The following is a 12,660-nucleotide window of genomic DNA, read 5'->3' on the forward strand; positions in this document are numbered from 1 at the left end:
TTTCACCCAAAACAGTGGTTATTAGAATAAACCGATGTCCCAAATTCATCTTTTGTTACAAGTGACGACCACTGTCAAACCTGTAGCACAAACAAGAGCTGTGATACGAGGCAAGTTTAACTTGGAGCCAGCATCTGGCCTCTGCTGCATTGCATACGAGGTGTCAAGATTGTATCATGTGCTTCGCAGTCTGGACATTATGAGTTGCAGTCTATCTTTCTTTCTTGTTCCAAATTGATAGGATGAAAAATAAAGTGTTCTCAAAATGACGCATTTTGCAATCGTCGTTGGTTGTTTTTGAAGTGCCACATGCTATGGCTTCGCTTAGCAGGTTAGGCCTAGCGGCACTTTCGGCACTTTGGTAGCATTGATCATCTTGAGTGGTTGATCCCAATGGAGTTGTAAAAAATACTGCTCCAATGGAAATGAAAGTAAAGCCAGACAGCCGCCACCTTAGGAGGGGTACAATAAAGCATTAGCCTATAGTGAAGGAAAAGAAGCATTTTCGTCACACTTCGCGCCAGTTAAGCATGGCCTATTCTCTCGTACAGATACTAGTTTTCGTGTATCTTTGTGTTACTGATTTTAGGATCAAACCTTAATGTCCTGGCAAATTTTGTTGTAGGTAACATCACAGATACTCAGCTGAAGATAATACTTGTGTTTGGAACAGCCAGCTTTTATTTTCTAATTAGCCTAGCATTTAGCTTAGGAGTGCTAAATCTTTGGAACCGCCCTACAAGGCTCTATTTCATAGGTGAACTAGGAGCAAGTGCTGACTTAACCTCTGCTCGTAAGAAGGTGCAGCAGCTTTCATTCCGTGGCCAGCCCAGCTACATTTTTTTTTCTGCTAATGCCAACTAGAATATCGGATATCCCCTTTAGCTCTCTGATCCACTCTGCTCTCTTCCTGTCTCTTGACATTGTGCCTTACATTTTTTGTTCCATTGCTATTTGCGCAGTCCTTAACTTGTTCTTGAGCTTCTTTGTTAAACTCCAAGTTTCTGCCTCATATCTTAGCACTGGTAGAATGCAATGATTGTACAGTTTTCTTGTCAACGACAGTGGTAAGCTCCCATTCAGGATTTGTTAATGCCTGCCCTATGCACTCCAATCCATTTTTTATTCTTCTGTAAGCTTCCTTCTAATAATCAGGGCCCCCTTTGAGAAATAGACCTAGATATAGACCTAGATAGACCTAGACACAGATTCTAGAGGCTGACTGGCAATCCTGAATTCTTGTTCCCTTGTTGCATGAATAATACAAGCAGACCAAACCTCGTTGATATGATTCCATTACGTACGATTTCCTGGCGCCAACGTTCGCAATCAACAACGAAAAAAATTACCCAATAAAGTTGCGCTAATTTTTTACCGGTTCACATGTTCCCGGAAAACATTATTTTTCGGCACCAATGTTCAGTACATCGCCAAACTGTGATCGTATTGTCACTTAGTAGTGACAGTAAAGAACACAGCAGCAAAACTATGAATGAGGAAACTAAGTTTTTATTCAGCAAACCTGTGCCCACAAAAAGAGGCTATACTCAAAGCACAATGATAGCGGCAAACACATTCAGTGATTGTTGAAATCTGATCAGTGAGTCAAGTGTGTCGGCTTTCATACATCATTTGTCGAGAGTTCTAGTGTAAGCACTGTTGCTGGCATAGTTTCCAGAAACTACCACACAATTCGTGTCGCACATGGCAATCTGATAATACAAGGTTCAGCGAGGACATACACAACAGATAGAATGAACGAACACATTCGCGTAAGTTCCAGATTATGCAGGCGCATCTTGTGCTGAGCGGTAACATTTAACATTTCTTAGCTGGTGAACAGCCATCACCAGAGAAAGATAAACAAGCACCCATATCAATGCCCCCCTCTTAAAAAGCATCGTCCCGATGTTGTGAACAAACATGAAAGCGGAAAGAAAACCATGAATAATAAAGAAGAAAAAATAACAACAAAGAAACAAAGTCCCTAAGTTCATCAGCAGGCGTAGAAAGGCTTAAGATGCACCAAGTGCCTGACATCACGTCAGGCGCGGCGCCGCTGTGATTGCAAAATGCCATCTGGCACGACCTCATAGTCCAGTGTGCCAGTACGTCAGATGATCTTGTAGGGTCTAAAATAGCAACGTAACAGTTTCTCACTAAGACCTTGTCGGCATATCGTAGTCGGACCCAAACACGGTTGCCGGGCTGGTATTCCATGTGGTGTTGTCGAAGATTGTAGTGCCGGCTGTCCTCTGCTGGTTCTTGATGCGCATGCGGGCGAGCTGTTGGGCTTCTTTGGTACGCTGGAGATAGGCAGCAACATCGACATTCTCTTCGTCTGTGACACATGGCAGCATGGTGTCGAGAGTCATCGTTAGCACTGAGCGATAATGTTTGACATTTGTTAGCCGGGGAACAGCTCTCACCGGAGAAAGATAAACAAGCACACATGTCGGTATGACACGTTTTCTGGCTGCTAGATCCCGTGTAAGCAAGAAAATGCGCGAGGCGAGCGCAGTAGGCGCCCACTGTGGCAGTATCACCGCAATACTCGCCCGCCCGTATCACATGAAAATGCCGGTGCGCACTCAGTTTCTTATCCGGTACAAGCAAATCTTCTCCGGAGTCGTCGCACGCCGCATTCACAGCTATTGCCGGCCGACCCTATTGCGATAAGCACCTTCATTTATTTTTTGTACAGTGCATGAGGCGAAGTGCCATTGGTAGCGTACTGCACGCATTTAGTAGGCGATGATCCAAACGCGCCACCATTCCCTGCTGCATGCTACGCAATGTGAACATCACGTTTCACTTCAGCGACATCCGGTGTCACCCACCAGTTCCGTTTTGTTTTGGTTTCCCGCTGCCGTCTTAAAACAATACGCAATAGGAAAACAACGAAATGTGTCTTGGGCCACCAAAGCCCCACCAGCTCGGCGCACCTTGGCGTCTCGTGCCTCATGTGCAACGATTCACGCAACTCTTTGCATTTATTTTTATTTATGTATACATACTGCAGCCCCTTTATGGGGCTATTGCAGGAGTGGGTTAGACAAGAAGTCATACAAAAAGACAAGTAAACAATAACACATTAAAAATTCACAAGATATAAGGCAGATGACACAAATGAAACTCAAAATAACAGCAACACTGAGAGTCGTTACAAAAATGAGAATGAGTCAATACACTGTAACAACAAGAAAATACATAAAATCAGGTGTAGTTAACTTTTAACAGGAAATCGTTTAATGGCAGTGACCTAATTGTTCCGGGAATTAAGTTCCAGAATTCAATAGTACGTGGGAAAAAGCTGTATTTAAATTTATTAGATCGAGCAAAGTAAGGCTTAATATTAAGGCTATGGTGACTCCTACTTGACCGAGGAATGTCTGAAGGAATATATATGGGATGTGAGACACGATAAGAAAAATTGACGATGCCATGCAGAAACTTCAATGACTCAATATGACGGTGTATGGATAAAGGGGTTAGGTTCAAAGAAGATAAGGCACGAGAGGGTGAAAAATAGTGGTCATAGCGACGACATATGAACCTAATAGATTTTCGTTGTATGCTCTCAATGGAGTTAATGTCGCGTATCACATAGAGTCTGTCAAGTTTTTTGTTACTTCAAATCGTATGTTTTCTTAGTTAGGAAGTCTTTGCTCGCATTTTTTTTTTCAAAACGTATGAACGAGGTTCTACTGTATATCTGAAAGTATGTTGTACATGGATCCACTGTAACAGCTGTGGACTGTATATGGATTTCATTGCTTTACCATAAGCTCAAGCATTGCTTTTGGATGTGAAACCCTTCAGTATGCTTTGTCATTTCACAGGTGGCGTTCTTTGAAGAGGAGCGGGACATTCTGGCACGGGCTGCACAGACGGGTCCCTGGTTGACCAGGCTGCAGTATGCCTTCCAGGACGCTGGCCACCTCTACCTGGTCATGGAGTTACTACCTGGTGGTGACCTGTTCAATTTGATTGACCGCTCAGGGGGCCTGCTGCCCGAAGAGGAGGCTCGCTTCTACCTCGCCGAGCTCACGCTAGCCATCCATGCGCTGCACTCTCTGGGATATGCGCACAGGTGCTGCAGTTTTGTGCCATCGATCACAGTCCTTGTGGGAAAGGCAGTCTCGCATATTTTATTGCGAAGCAATACTACTTTAGGTCGCACTTCAGCCCGTTCCGTGGCGAGGTGGTGGTAGGCACCATTGACCTTTAGCGTGACCTCGCTGCGTGACGTCACACCACGTGACCTAGAGTGACGTCACACCAGCTGTGTAAAAACGGGGGCCCCATCTCAGGCCGTCGCGAGGCGAGGCGGTAGCCACCAACGGCGGGCCTAACTCCCGCTCCTTTCACCAGGGGCGTGGTGCGGCGCCCGAGTCATCCTCGCGTGTCGCGACATCAGCAGCGTTCTCCTTGCAGCCGCCGACGTTCGGCGGGTGTCGAGCATCGAGAACGTCGTCATGCGCTACTTGGACCTCTCGTCCTTCAGCTCGATACGGGCGTTCGCCAACGGCGTGCTCAAGTCCGAGATGCACCTGGACGTGCTGGTGCTTAGATGATTCACTGTAAGCCGTAACACTAGCATAACCCAAGACTACCACCAACCATACTACCAGCTGATCCGAGAATAACACACTATTGCTTCGCAATCACCAGGCTTAACCAAGCTAAGCCACGGCCGTTTTTTTGTTTCAGATAGCTGTGGCAGGACACTTAAGTGAAGGGAAGGCGGAAGCCTCTCTAAGTGATAGGTAGTGCTGCCACCTCACAATAAGTTCAGAACCATTTTGATGTGAAGGGCGAGGGAGAGGTGTGATGGGAGAGGGCATCGCCAAGACCTGCTTCATCCTCTCTGTCACTCTCGGATGCCTGTGTTATCAGCTCGTTCCTTGTCTGTGCAAGCTCTTGCGTGCGTTCTAACTGCACCTTGGTAAGGCCAAATCAAAATGCACCAAGCGTCCCCAATATACCCGCTTGCCTGTAAGGAGTTCATAACTCGAAGGACTGCTCAGCGGCGTTCAATTGGACATTTCGCATTCACAACCCATAAGAAGTGCTTAGGTGTCCTTGGATTTTTTTCTTGCAAGGATGGAATGGGCTGTTGGTAAAAATGTGAGTGGAGTAGTCAAAAAGAGTTTTAGGTATGTGGATCATTTTCTTGTTTTTGTGGAGAATGAAGGCAATGGAAAAATTGCCGACACTTTCAATGCATATAAAGAACTTTGCTTGGGTTTACATCTCACACTTTGTGTTCAGCACTCGTGCTGTGTGAATTTTCTTTGTTGTACTTGTCATTCGTGCTGCCTGTAATCACCGTATGCAAACATTTTACTTAAAGGTGGACAGTATGCATTAAAAGAAAGAACTTCAGTGTTATGTCTATAGTGGTGACCACATTGAACTGATTTCTCACTTATCCTCAGAGTGTTGTCAACGTGTGCGAGTGTAACCGTCTACGCAAGCATATTTGCAGCCGTGGCGTTGTACGTCCTATGAGCCAGGGCACAGTGCACCTTTGAGACTGCGAACAGGCTTTTAGAGCAGAAGGCTCAGGTGAAAAAGTTGCATTTTTTCCAGCAACATTCAGGGAACTTGGCAGAAAGTTTCTGTGTTGCATCTACTTTTGGTTATACATAATTACATTCAGACTCGGTGGCGCACCTGACTACGCTAATATGATGAGCTCATAGGGATAGGATGTGCCCAAACGTTGAGCACTTAACCTATCATACAGTGGCAGTTAGGCAATGGTGTGTCTGTGGTAGGCCTGTGCGTCATATCGTTGCAGATTCTCACCTATGCAACACTGCTGGTAGAACACTAGTGAACTTGCAGGGATTGCAGCGATTGTGAACTTGTGCCAACCTCAGCTGTTCCAGCTGTGTCGGCTCTGTCTAGACAGAATGAAAATCTTTGCTTTTGAAACAAAAACAGTGACAGCAGCTTTCTTGTATTTCCTGCAGGGACATAAAGCCCGACAATGTGCTCATTGACCGCACAGGCCACATCAAGCTGGCTGATTTTGGATCAGCTGCCAAGCTGTCCGACAAGAAAAGCGTAAGTGTTTCTTTGATGTGCTCATAAACTAGTTTACCACCTTCTATCGGTGGTATTATGTGGAAAATAAAACGCAACACTTTCCGACTCGCTTTCATAGGACCTTTTTTGTGGCTGCTCATGACTGTTGCCAGAGTGATGCTTCTGTGCTGTGCACTGTCCAAAATGGAGCCATGAAACACCTTTTATAGACACTTCTTGCAGAGCAGTTGGCTCCAGAGAAAGGAGATGGCGCTTTCGACGGCGTGCCGCACATTGCCTCAGCGAAGGCACATGAATATGAAGCCTACAACTTTTACCCTTCTTCTGTACGGTCGGCTGTAGCAAATGCAACTGGGTGTTCTCTAACGCTCTGTGCTCCATTCATGCTGCAAAATGTGGAATGGCAAAGGGAGGTGTACGCAGTGGTTGGCTGCAAAAGTAGTGACTGACATATTAAGAAACGGAATGAATCTGCGTGGCTAAGTCCTTGGACTGTTGCTACATAAGGACTGCCTGTGTTGCCGACTCTTCACGATGCATGGCTTTCCCCGAGGATAAAAACATTCACTCATCCGCCAGCGTTGTATCGCTAACCTTCAAAGTAACGACTTCAACCCTGGAAGGTCGGCAAGAGCACTTGTTACACAATGGCAAAGGGAGTAGTGCCACTCCCTGGCTTGGCAAGTCATCGCACTTTATCTATCTACCCCAACTCACATGAAAACTTACGCCCACTATATCGCCAATGTACCAAAAATATGTCAGTGGGTGCACACTTGAACCAATGCACTGAAGCATAGGTGACGGTGACTACACTGACAGCACACAAATTTTCGAAGCTGAATGTTTTGCAACAGCCCACAGTAAGCGAGTGACTAGCGATAGCACGTATTTGCTACAAGCTATTACAAAGTACAGAACAGCTACATTCCAAGTCTTGTGCGTAGCAAGAAAAGATCTATCGCAACTAAGCACACCCATGAGCGGTTAGACATAAAATAAACAATCGGATAGCCATTGCACCGAGAAATTTTACTGAATCACAAGAATGACAAGCCGCTGCTTGTAAATGAAGAGCAAAACACGCTGATCCTGATTTACTTCATAAGAGGAAAGCTTGTACAGCTTGCAATACTCTTCTAGCACTACTTTTAGTACAAGTACTGTATACGCTGCTCGTGTCGTTTGCACAATGAGTAATGAGCTCCGAAAGTGCATATATGTGCTTTGAAGCTGTGGCCAAAGCCTCGTGTCATTCACCCAGTCACTGGCTACAATATCCACTGAAACAAAGGTTTATCGAGCCACACAGGGGGCTCGTACACGTTCATTGTAAATACGGAGGCAAGGGAGGCAGCTGAGGCAAACAACGGAAGCGTCAACACGCGATCAAACATGGTGGCCCCCACAGGATCGCCGTGAAAAGGGTCTATGAAGTGGCAAACGGTGACTCACCGAACTCCTTTTACGTGTAGGTAAAAGCTTTGCCCAAGTGACATCCAGTAAGGATGGAGTTCCTTATGCACGCAATTTGTTTGCACCAGGCTCACGATGTCAGCCTCCACCCGTCCCCAAGCTGCCTCTGAATGCATGTATCCGAGCATTCTTGTGCACATGCTCAGGAAAAAAACAAGGGAACAAAAGAAACGAGAGAAATTCACGACAAGAAAACAACGAATGTACTTCCCCTGAACGCTGTGTGAGTAGTGTGCAAGCGGCTTTATGGTGCTGGTAGTTGACATTCGATATCCAGTCACCGACTGATAATTCAAACACCGGTAATTCAGACATGCCCAATCATTCAGACAACTTCGCAGCACCGCTACTTGCCCCATAGATGCCACATGTAAGGATGACTGATACTTTGAATGCGGTAGAGCGCTTCATTCTATATTTCTGACTCTACTGCACGACTGTGTGCCAAGCCAGCTACTGAGACGGGCAAAAACTGCAATGTCTTACGTCACAATTTGCTTCTGTGTGTGTGCATGCAGCGGTGCATTGACAACCTTATTTTGGAGTGAATGCACTTTTGGGGGGCAAGTTTGTTGTTTAGGGCTCCCTATTATTTGGACTTTTGGGTAGGAGTGTGCAAATACTCGCGTATTACGGAATCAAATCCATATAAACAGTGCTTTATTTGTACTACTGGGAACATTAACTGTAGTGTTGCCTACTGCTGGCATTGTTATGTGGAGCAGTGAGGCTTTGCCGAGCTGCTCAAATGCAGCCTTTATCGCATTACCCTTTGCCACTTCTGTACATTAGGCTATGCACCGAGGTGGTGAAAGTAAATCAACTCAACTCAGAGTCTGAATAATTCAATTCGTGAATTGAATATCTGCTATTTGATATATTCGATTTAGAGACCCGCGCAGTGCCACATGTTGCGGGCACCGCGGAGCCCTTTGTGCTTGATGCCACGCAAGCGAGCGTTTCACTTCATTTTTGGCACAACAGGAGTGTCGAGCGAGCCACCCAGCTGACGCGATAGCGGACTTGGTCACTGCTAGCGTTCCTTGTTAGTTGCGTTCCTTGACGTCAGCCCGATGCGGGGATGGCATGCAACAGTGCCGCATCGGTCAAGACCACTTCTCTCGGTACAAGGTTTGTCCGGTCCGGTTCGACAGGACTAAACGAAATGATAACATGCTGCGGACAGAGCGAACAGCAACAAAAGCCGCACATATTTTGTGAAGTTTGAATAAAATTGCGCCGGTTAACTGCCAATAGGCACAGAGGTCTAATCCCTGCGCGTGACAGGACCGATCACTCATGAGCCACTTGTACGAACATATTAGCAGCAAGCACTCCGTGACAGCTTGCGGTCTGTTACCACATTGGCCTAAAGCGCTGCTTCATCAGGTGTGTGCAACTAAAGTGATGGTTTGCTGCTGAATCGATGCAGATTGGTTTGCAGCAGCCGTGTAATACTCGGAAAGCCGACAAACCGCCTTGCAAATGAATGTGAGCGCACAGGAGGGCAACAAAGTTGTTGATGACCTCCTTCCTTGCGACACACCGTTTGGCTGCCTCTCATTCTCAATGCCATTCATAGATGCACATCGATCTCTTTTTGTAGCTTCAAGCAACACATCTTAAGGCTAGCTTTGGATTTACACAGTGGGTGTGAAAGTGTCATGACCCAGTTGCATGCATTTGTTTGGACGGTGGATGAACAAAGGAGGAAAGAGTGGGGAGGGGGTGCAAACTTGCCGTGGCCCACCAGATTTTTAATCTTTGACAGGTGGCAAATTGCGCCGAACCTGATAAAAAAAAAAACGGAGTGGACAACACCTGTTCTTTACCGTCGGCGCCGGCTACACGCGGAACGGTGATCGAGTCACGTGATACGTGACTCGATCAACAAGGGAAAATCAGACATCCACCCGTTTGTAGCAATTGCTACAAAGGAAAACCATATGGGTTCTTCGAAAGAAAAGCCTCACAGTTGAAAAAAAATTCTTCTTGGTCCGGGACTCGAACCAGGGACCACCGTCTTTCCGGGGTAGCCGCTCTACCATCTGAGCTAACCAGGTGGCTAGCAGATGGCAGGGCAAAGTCGAATTTGTCGACAACACGAAGCAAAGGCAAGAGTTTAACGTAATAGTTCTGCGGAAACCTGCAAGGTGGAGAGAAGTAATTAATAAAGGGAAAATCAGACATGCACCAGTTTGTAGCAATTGCTACAAAGGATACGTGGTCCTTTCATCTGTCGTGCAGGTTAGCCTTACGATAACCCTCCTGTCGTAAAGTTGGGATAGCCCTTCTGTCGTTTAGAGAAAAAAACTGGAAAGCAAAACTTTCTGTGCTCTAAATAAAAGACTGCCGCAAAACACTGCTCAACTATTAAACTGAAAACCTCATCGGTATTCAGTGCAACAGATTGTCACTAATTCATTAGTTTCAAAGGGAAAAAAAGCACTTGATTTTATTTAACATAAATTATTGATAAAAAAAATTTCCAGCTGTAATCAGTGCTGGCATACTAAATTGGTGTTCTCTTTAATAACAGTAGACCATACTATATATCTTGATTTCAATGTACCGAAGTTACTGATAGCTTGCTGTACCTTGTTATGTAGTGCTAGGAGATTTCCGAGCATGTACAGGATGGTAATTTCTTGCCCAAAATTTGTAAGCATTAAATATTGTGAAAAGTTTTCTGATATTCGATATTAAGCACTTTTTCTTGATTCAGTGTGATATTTCATTCGAATTCTACTATTTGGTATTTGCACACCCCTACTTTTAGGTGGGTCACGTTGATAAAGGGAAAATCAGACATCCACCCGTTCGTAGCAATTGCTACAAAGGAAACCCATACGGGTTCCTCGAAAGAAAAGCCTCAGAGTTGAAGAAAAATTCCTCCTGGTCCGACACGTCGTGTCCGAATTATCATTCGGTGGCTATGCAATATGCAGTTTATTATGAGTTATCTTTCATGGGTATATGTCGGTAAGTTTCAGATGTTCAATACGGAGAGTTACTCATTTGATCCAGGTTCATTGTATTTTGGTTCGGCTGAATGATTCTTCTCGCAGATCTCAAGTCGCCTTCCTGTCGGCACACCTCACTACGTGGCGCCCGAGGTGCTTAGTTCCATCAGCGGGGGCCTCAACGCCTGTGCCACGGTCCAGGGCCCAGCTGTGGACTGGTGGTCCCTGGGCGTGCTTGCTTACGAGATGCTCTATGGCTTCAACCCTTTTGCTGACGACCGCCTCGTCGTCACCTACAACAGGATCATGAATTTCCATGTAGGAAGATTTTCTTGCAGTGACAGAATGCTCTGTTCTATGGCACTAGGACAAGAGAGACATGGTTGAACATTTGTGCACACATACAGAAAACAAATGCAAAATTGCCTGTGCTCTCTCTCTGCATGCATCCAGCCTCCTCGAAAGGATGAGGGCATTAGTGTGAAGCAAACTGATGGTGGCGTTTGTGCTAAACTGCCAGTAAGGTAAATATGCAAGTCAGTAGTCTGCATAACAGCTCATGATGGCAGCAACTAAACCTAACAGCATTAATAATGGTTTAACACATATAGTGAGTTCAGGTGTAAGTGAAGTATGCATTGAACACATAAATGGAACAGCAAATTACCGTGCAATTAAAACTGACTGGTACGTATTAGCCATGGTCTGTATAAAAGTGATCCGCACATTATTTAAATTGAACTAGTGCTTCTCGTATGCACTGGTGTTATAGGTCCATTGCTTGTTTTTGCTCGCTAAGCATTTTGCGAGTCCTGTCTCTGAAGATATCGTGTTCGTTGAAATATCTATGTGCTACTGCAGAAATAAAAAATTCAGTAGGTGTGCTGGGAACATAGTGTTTTTATTGGAAAAGGCCCAGCAGCAAAGAGTTGTGGCATCAGTCATTTGAGAAATTTTGCATAGTGTTCATAAATGGCCCCAGTGGGCAGTATGTGCAGCCACATTTGTGAAATATTTAGTGATAAACGCCACTCTCCACAGCTGTCAAAAATTTTGACAGCATTCTAGAGAAAGGCCTACTGTTGAACTTAAGCCAAATTTCTGAGCCACTGGAATGTTTTATATCTATTGAAATTTACATGATTATACGAAAGACAGAATGAAAAGCTAATTTATGTTTTATACCACTTTCACATGCTCATTTTCAGCGACCATTTAAACCAAAACACATAGGCCTCCATGAGCCCCATAGACTTGCTCCCATTAGGTTGTACGAAGAGACCAGTGAGCTCGCATATTGCTCTGGTCTTTGGTTTCAGTGATCATTGAAAGTGAGCATGTGGCTGTTGTACAAGACAAATCTGATTCTGAAGTGGACTTTTATTTTTTTTTTCTAACACCAACAGTAAGTCTTCTTTGTCTTAGTCGTGCATCGTGGTACTTACTGTGGGAACGGCGCGGTCCCTCAGTCGATGCCAGCACGCACCTGTCCTGACCGGCCATGCCCAAGAGCGCCCAGCTGAGCCTCAAACCACCGCTCACACTCCCAAGTCACTTTGTCCTCCACTTCTTCGATTGCTGGCTCCGATGCCGGAGTTCCCATATAACTAATGTAGTGAAGATTATGGTAGAATTGATGGTAGCCCTGGTAGAATTGGTATAGTAACCATGTGAACTTCTGAAAATCTTGTCATAAACCGCCTCTGCCTCTTAAAAAGTTTCTTCTTGCGCCAGCCAGATTTCTTGTATCGAGCCAATCTTGCCTCAGGTTGCCTCACATGTTTATTTTCTGATGCAACAGGAGACCCTGGACTATGTAAAGGATCCACCATTATCTGAGGTAACCATAAAGGTGCTGCAAGGCTTGCTTACCACGGCTGACAAGCGGTTCTCCTACGACGACATGTGCCGTCACGAGTTCTTCGCTCCAGTAGACCTGGATAATATAAGACAGAGTACGTATGTGCCATAATTATACCTTCTTTTCTGCAATTCCTCGCTATAATTTATGGTGCTTTCATATGTATAATCGTAATGTGCTTTCATGTTGAATAAGGACTTCTTGTATTGATTTCACAATGAATTGACTGAATACTTTCATATGTGTTGCGGCAAAGGTTCCGTGGGTGATTGGGTCATTGACTGATAACTACACAAAGTATTT

At 45.2% G+C, this 12,660-nt stretch overlaps 1 protein-coding gene across 3 annotated transcripts in view; it reads left to right on the top strand.

The window, feature by feature from the left end:
- The window catches only part of LOC126539620 (citron Rho-interacting kinase-like), a 147,773-nt gene that overhangs the window by 21,330 nt on the left and 113,783 nt on the right, over nt 1-12,660 (top strand). For all 3 annotated transcript variants that reach the window (XM_050186510.3, XM_055075061.2, XM_055075055.2), the window contains exons 4-7: nt 3,843-4,093; nt 5,982-6,075; nt 10,602-10,814; nt 12,298-12,451. In XM_050186510.3, coding sequence (XP_050042467.2) covers nt 3,843-4,093; nt 5,982-6,075; nt 10,602-10,814; nt 12,298-12,451 — 712 coding nt within the window. The remainder of the gene's footprint in view (nt 1-3,842; nt 4,094-5,981; nt 6,076-10,601; nt 10,815-12,297; nt 12,452-12,660) is intronic.

Source organism: Dermacentor andersoni, chromosome 3 (genome assembly GCF_023375885.2).
Source record: "Dermacentor andersoni chromosome 3, qqDerAnde1_hic_scaffold, whole genome shotgun sequence".
In the NCBI taxonomy this organism is placed as follows: domain Eukaryota; kingdom Metazoa; phylum Arthropoda; class Arachnida; order Ixodida; family Ixodidae; genus Dermacentor; species Dermacentor andersoni.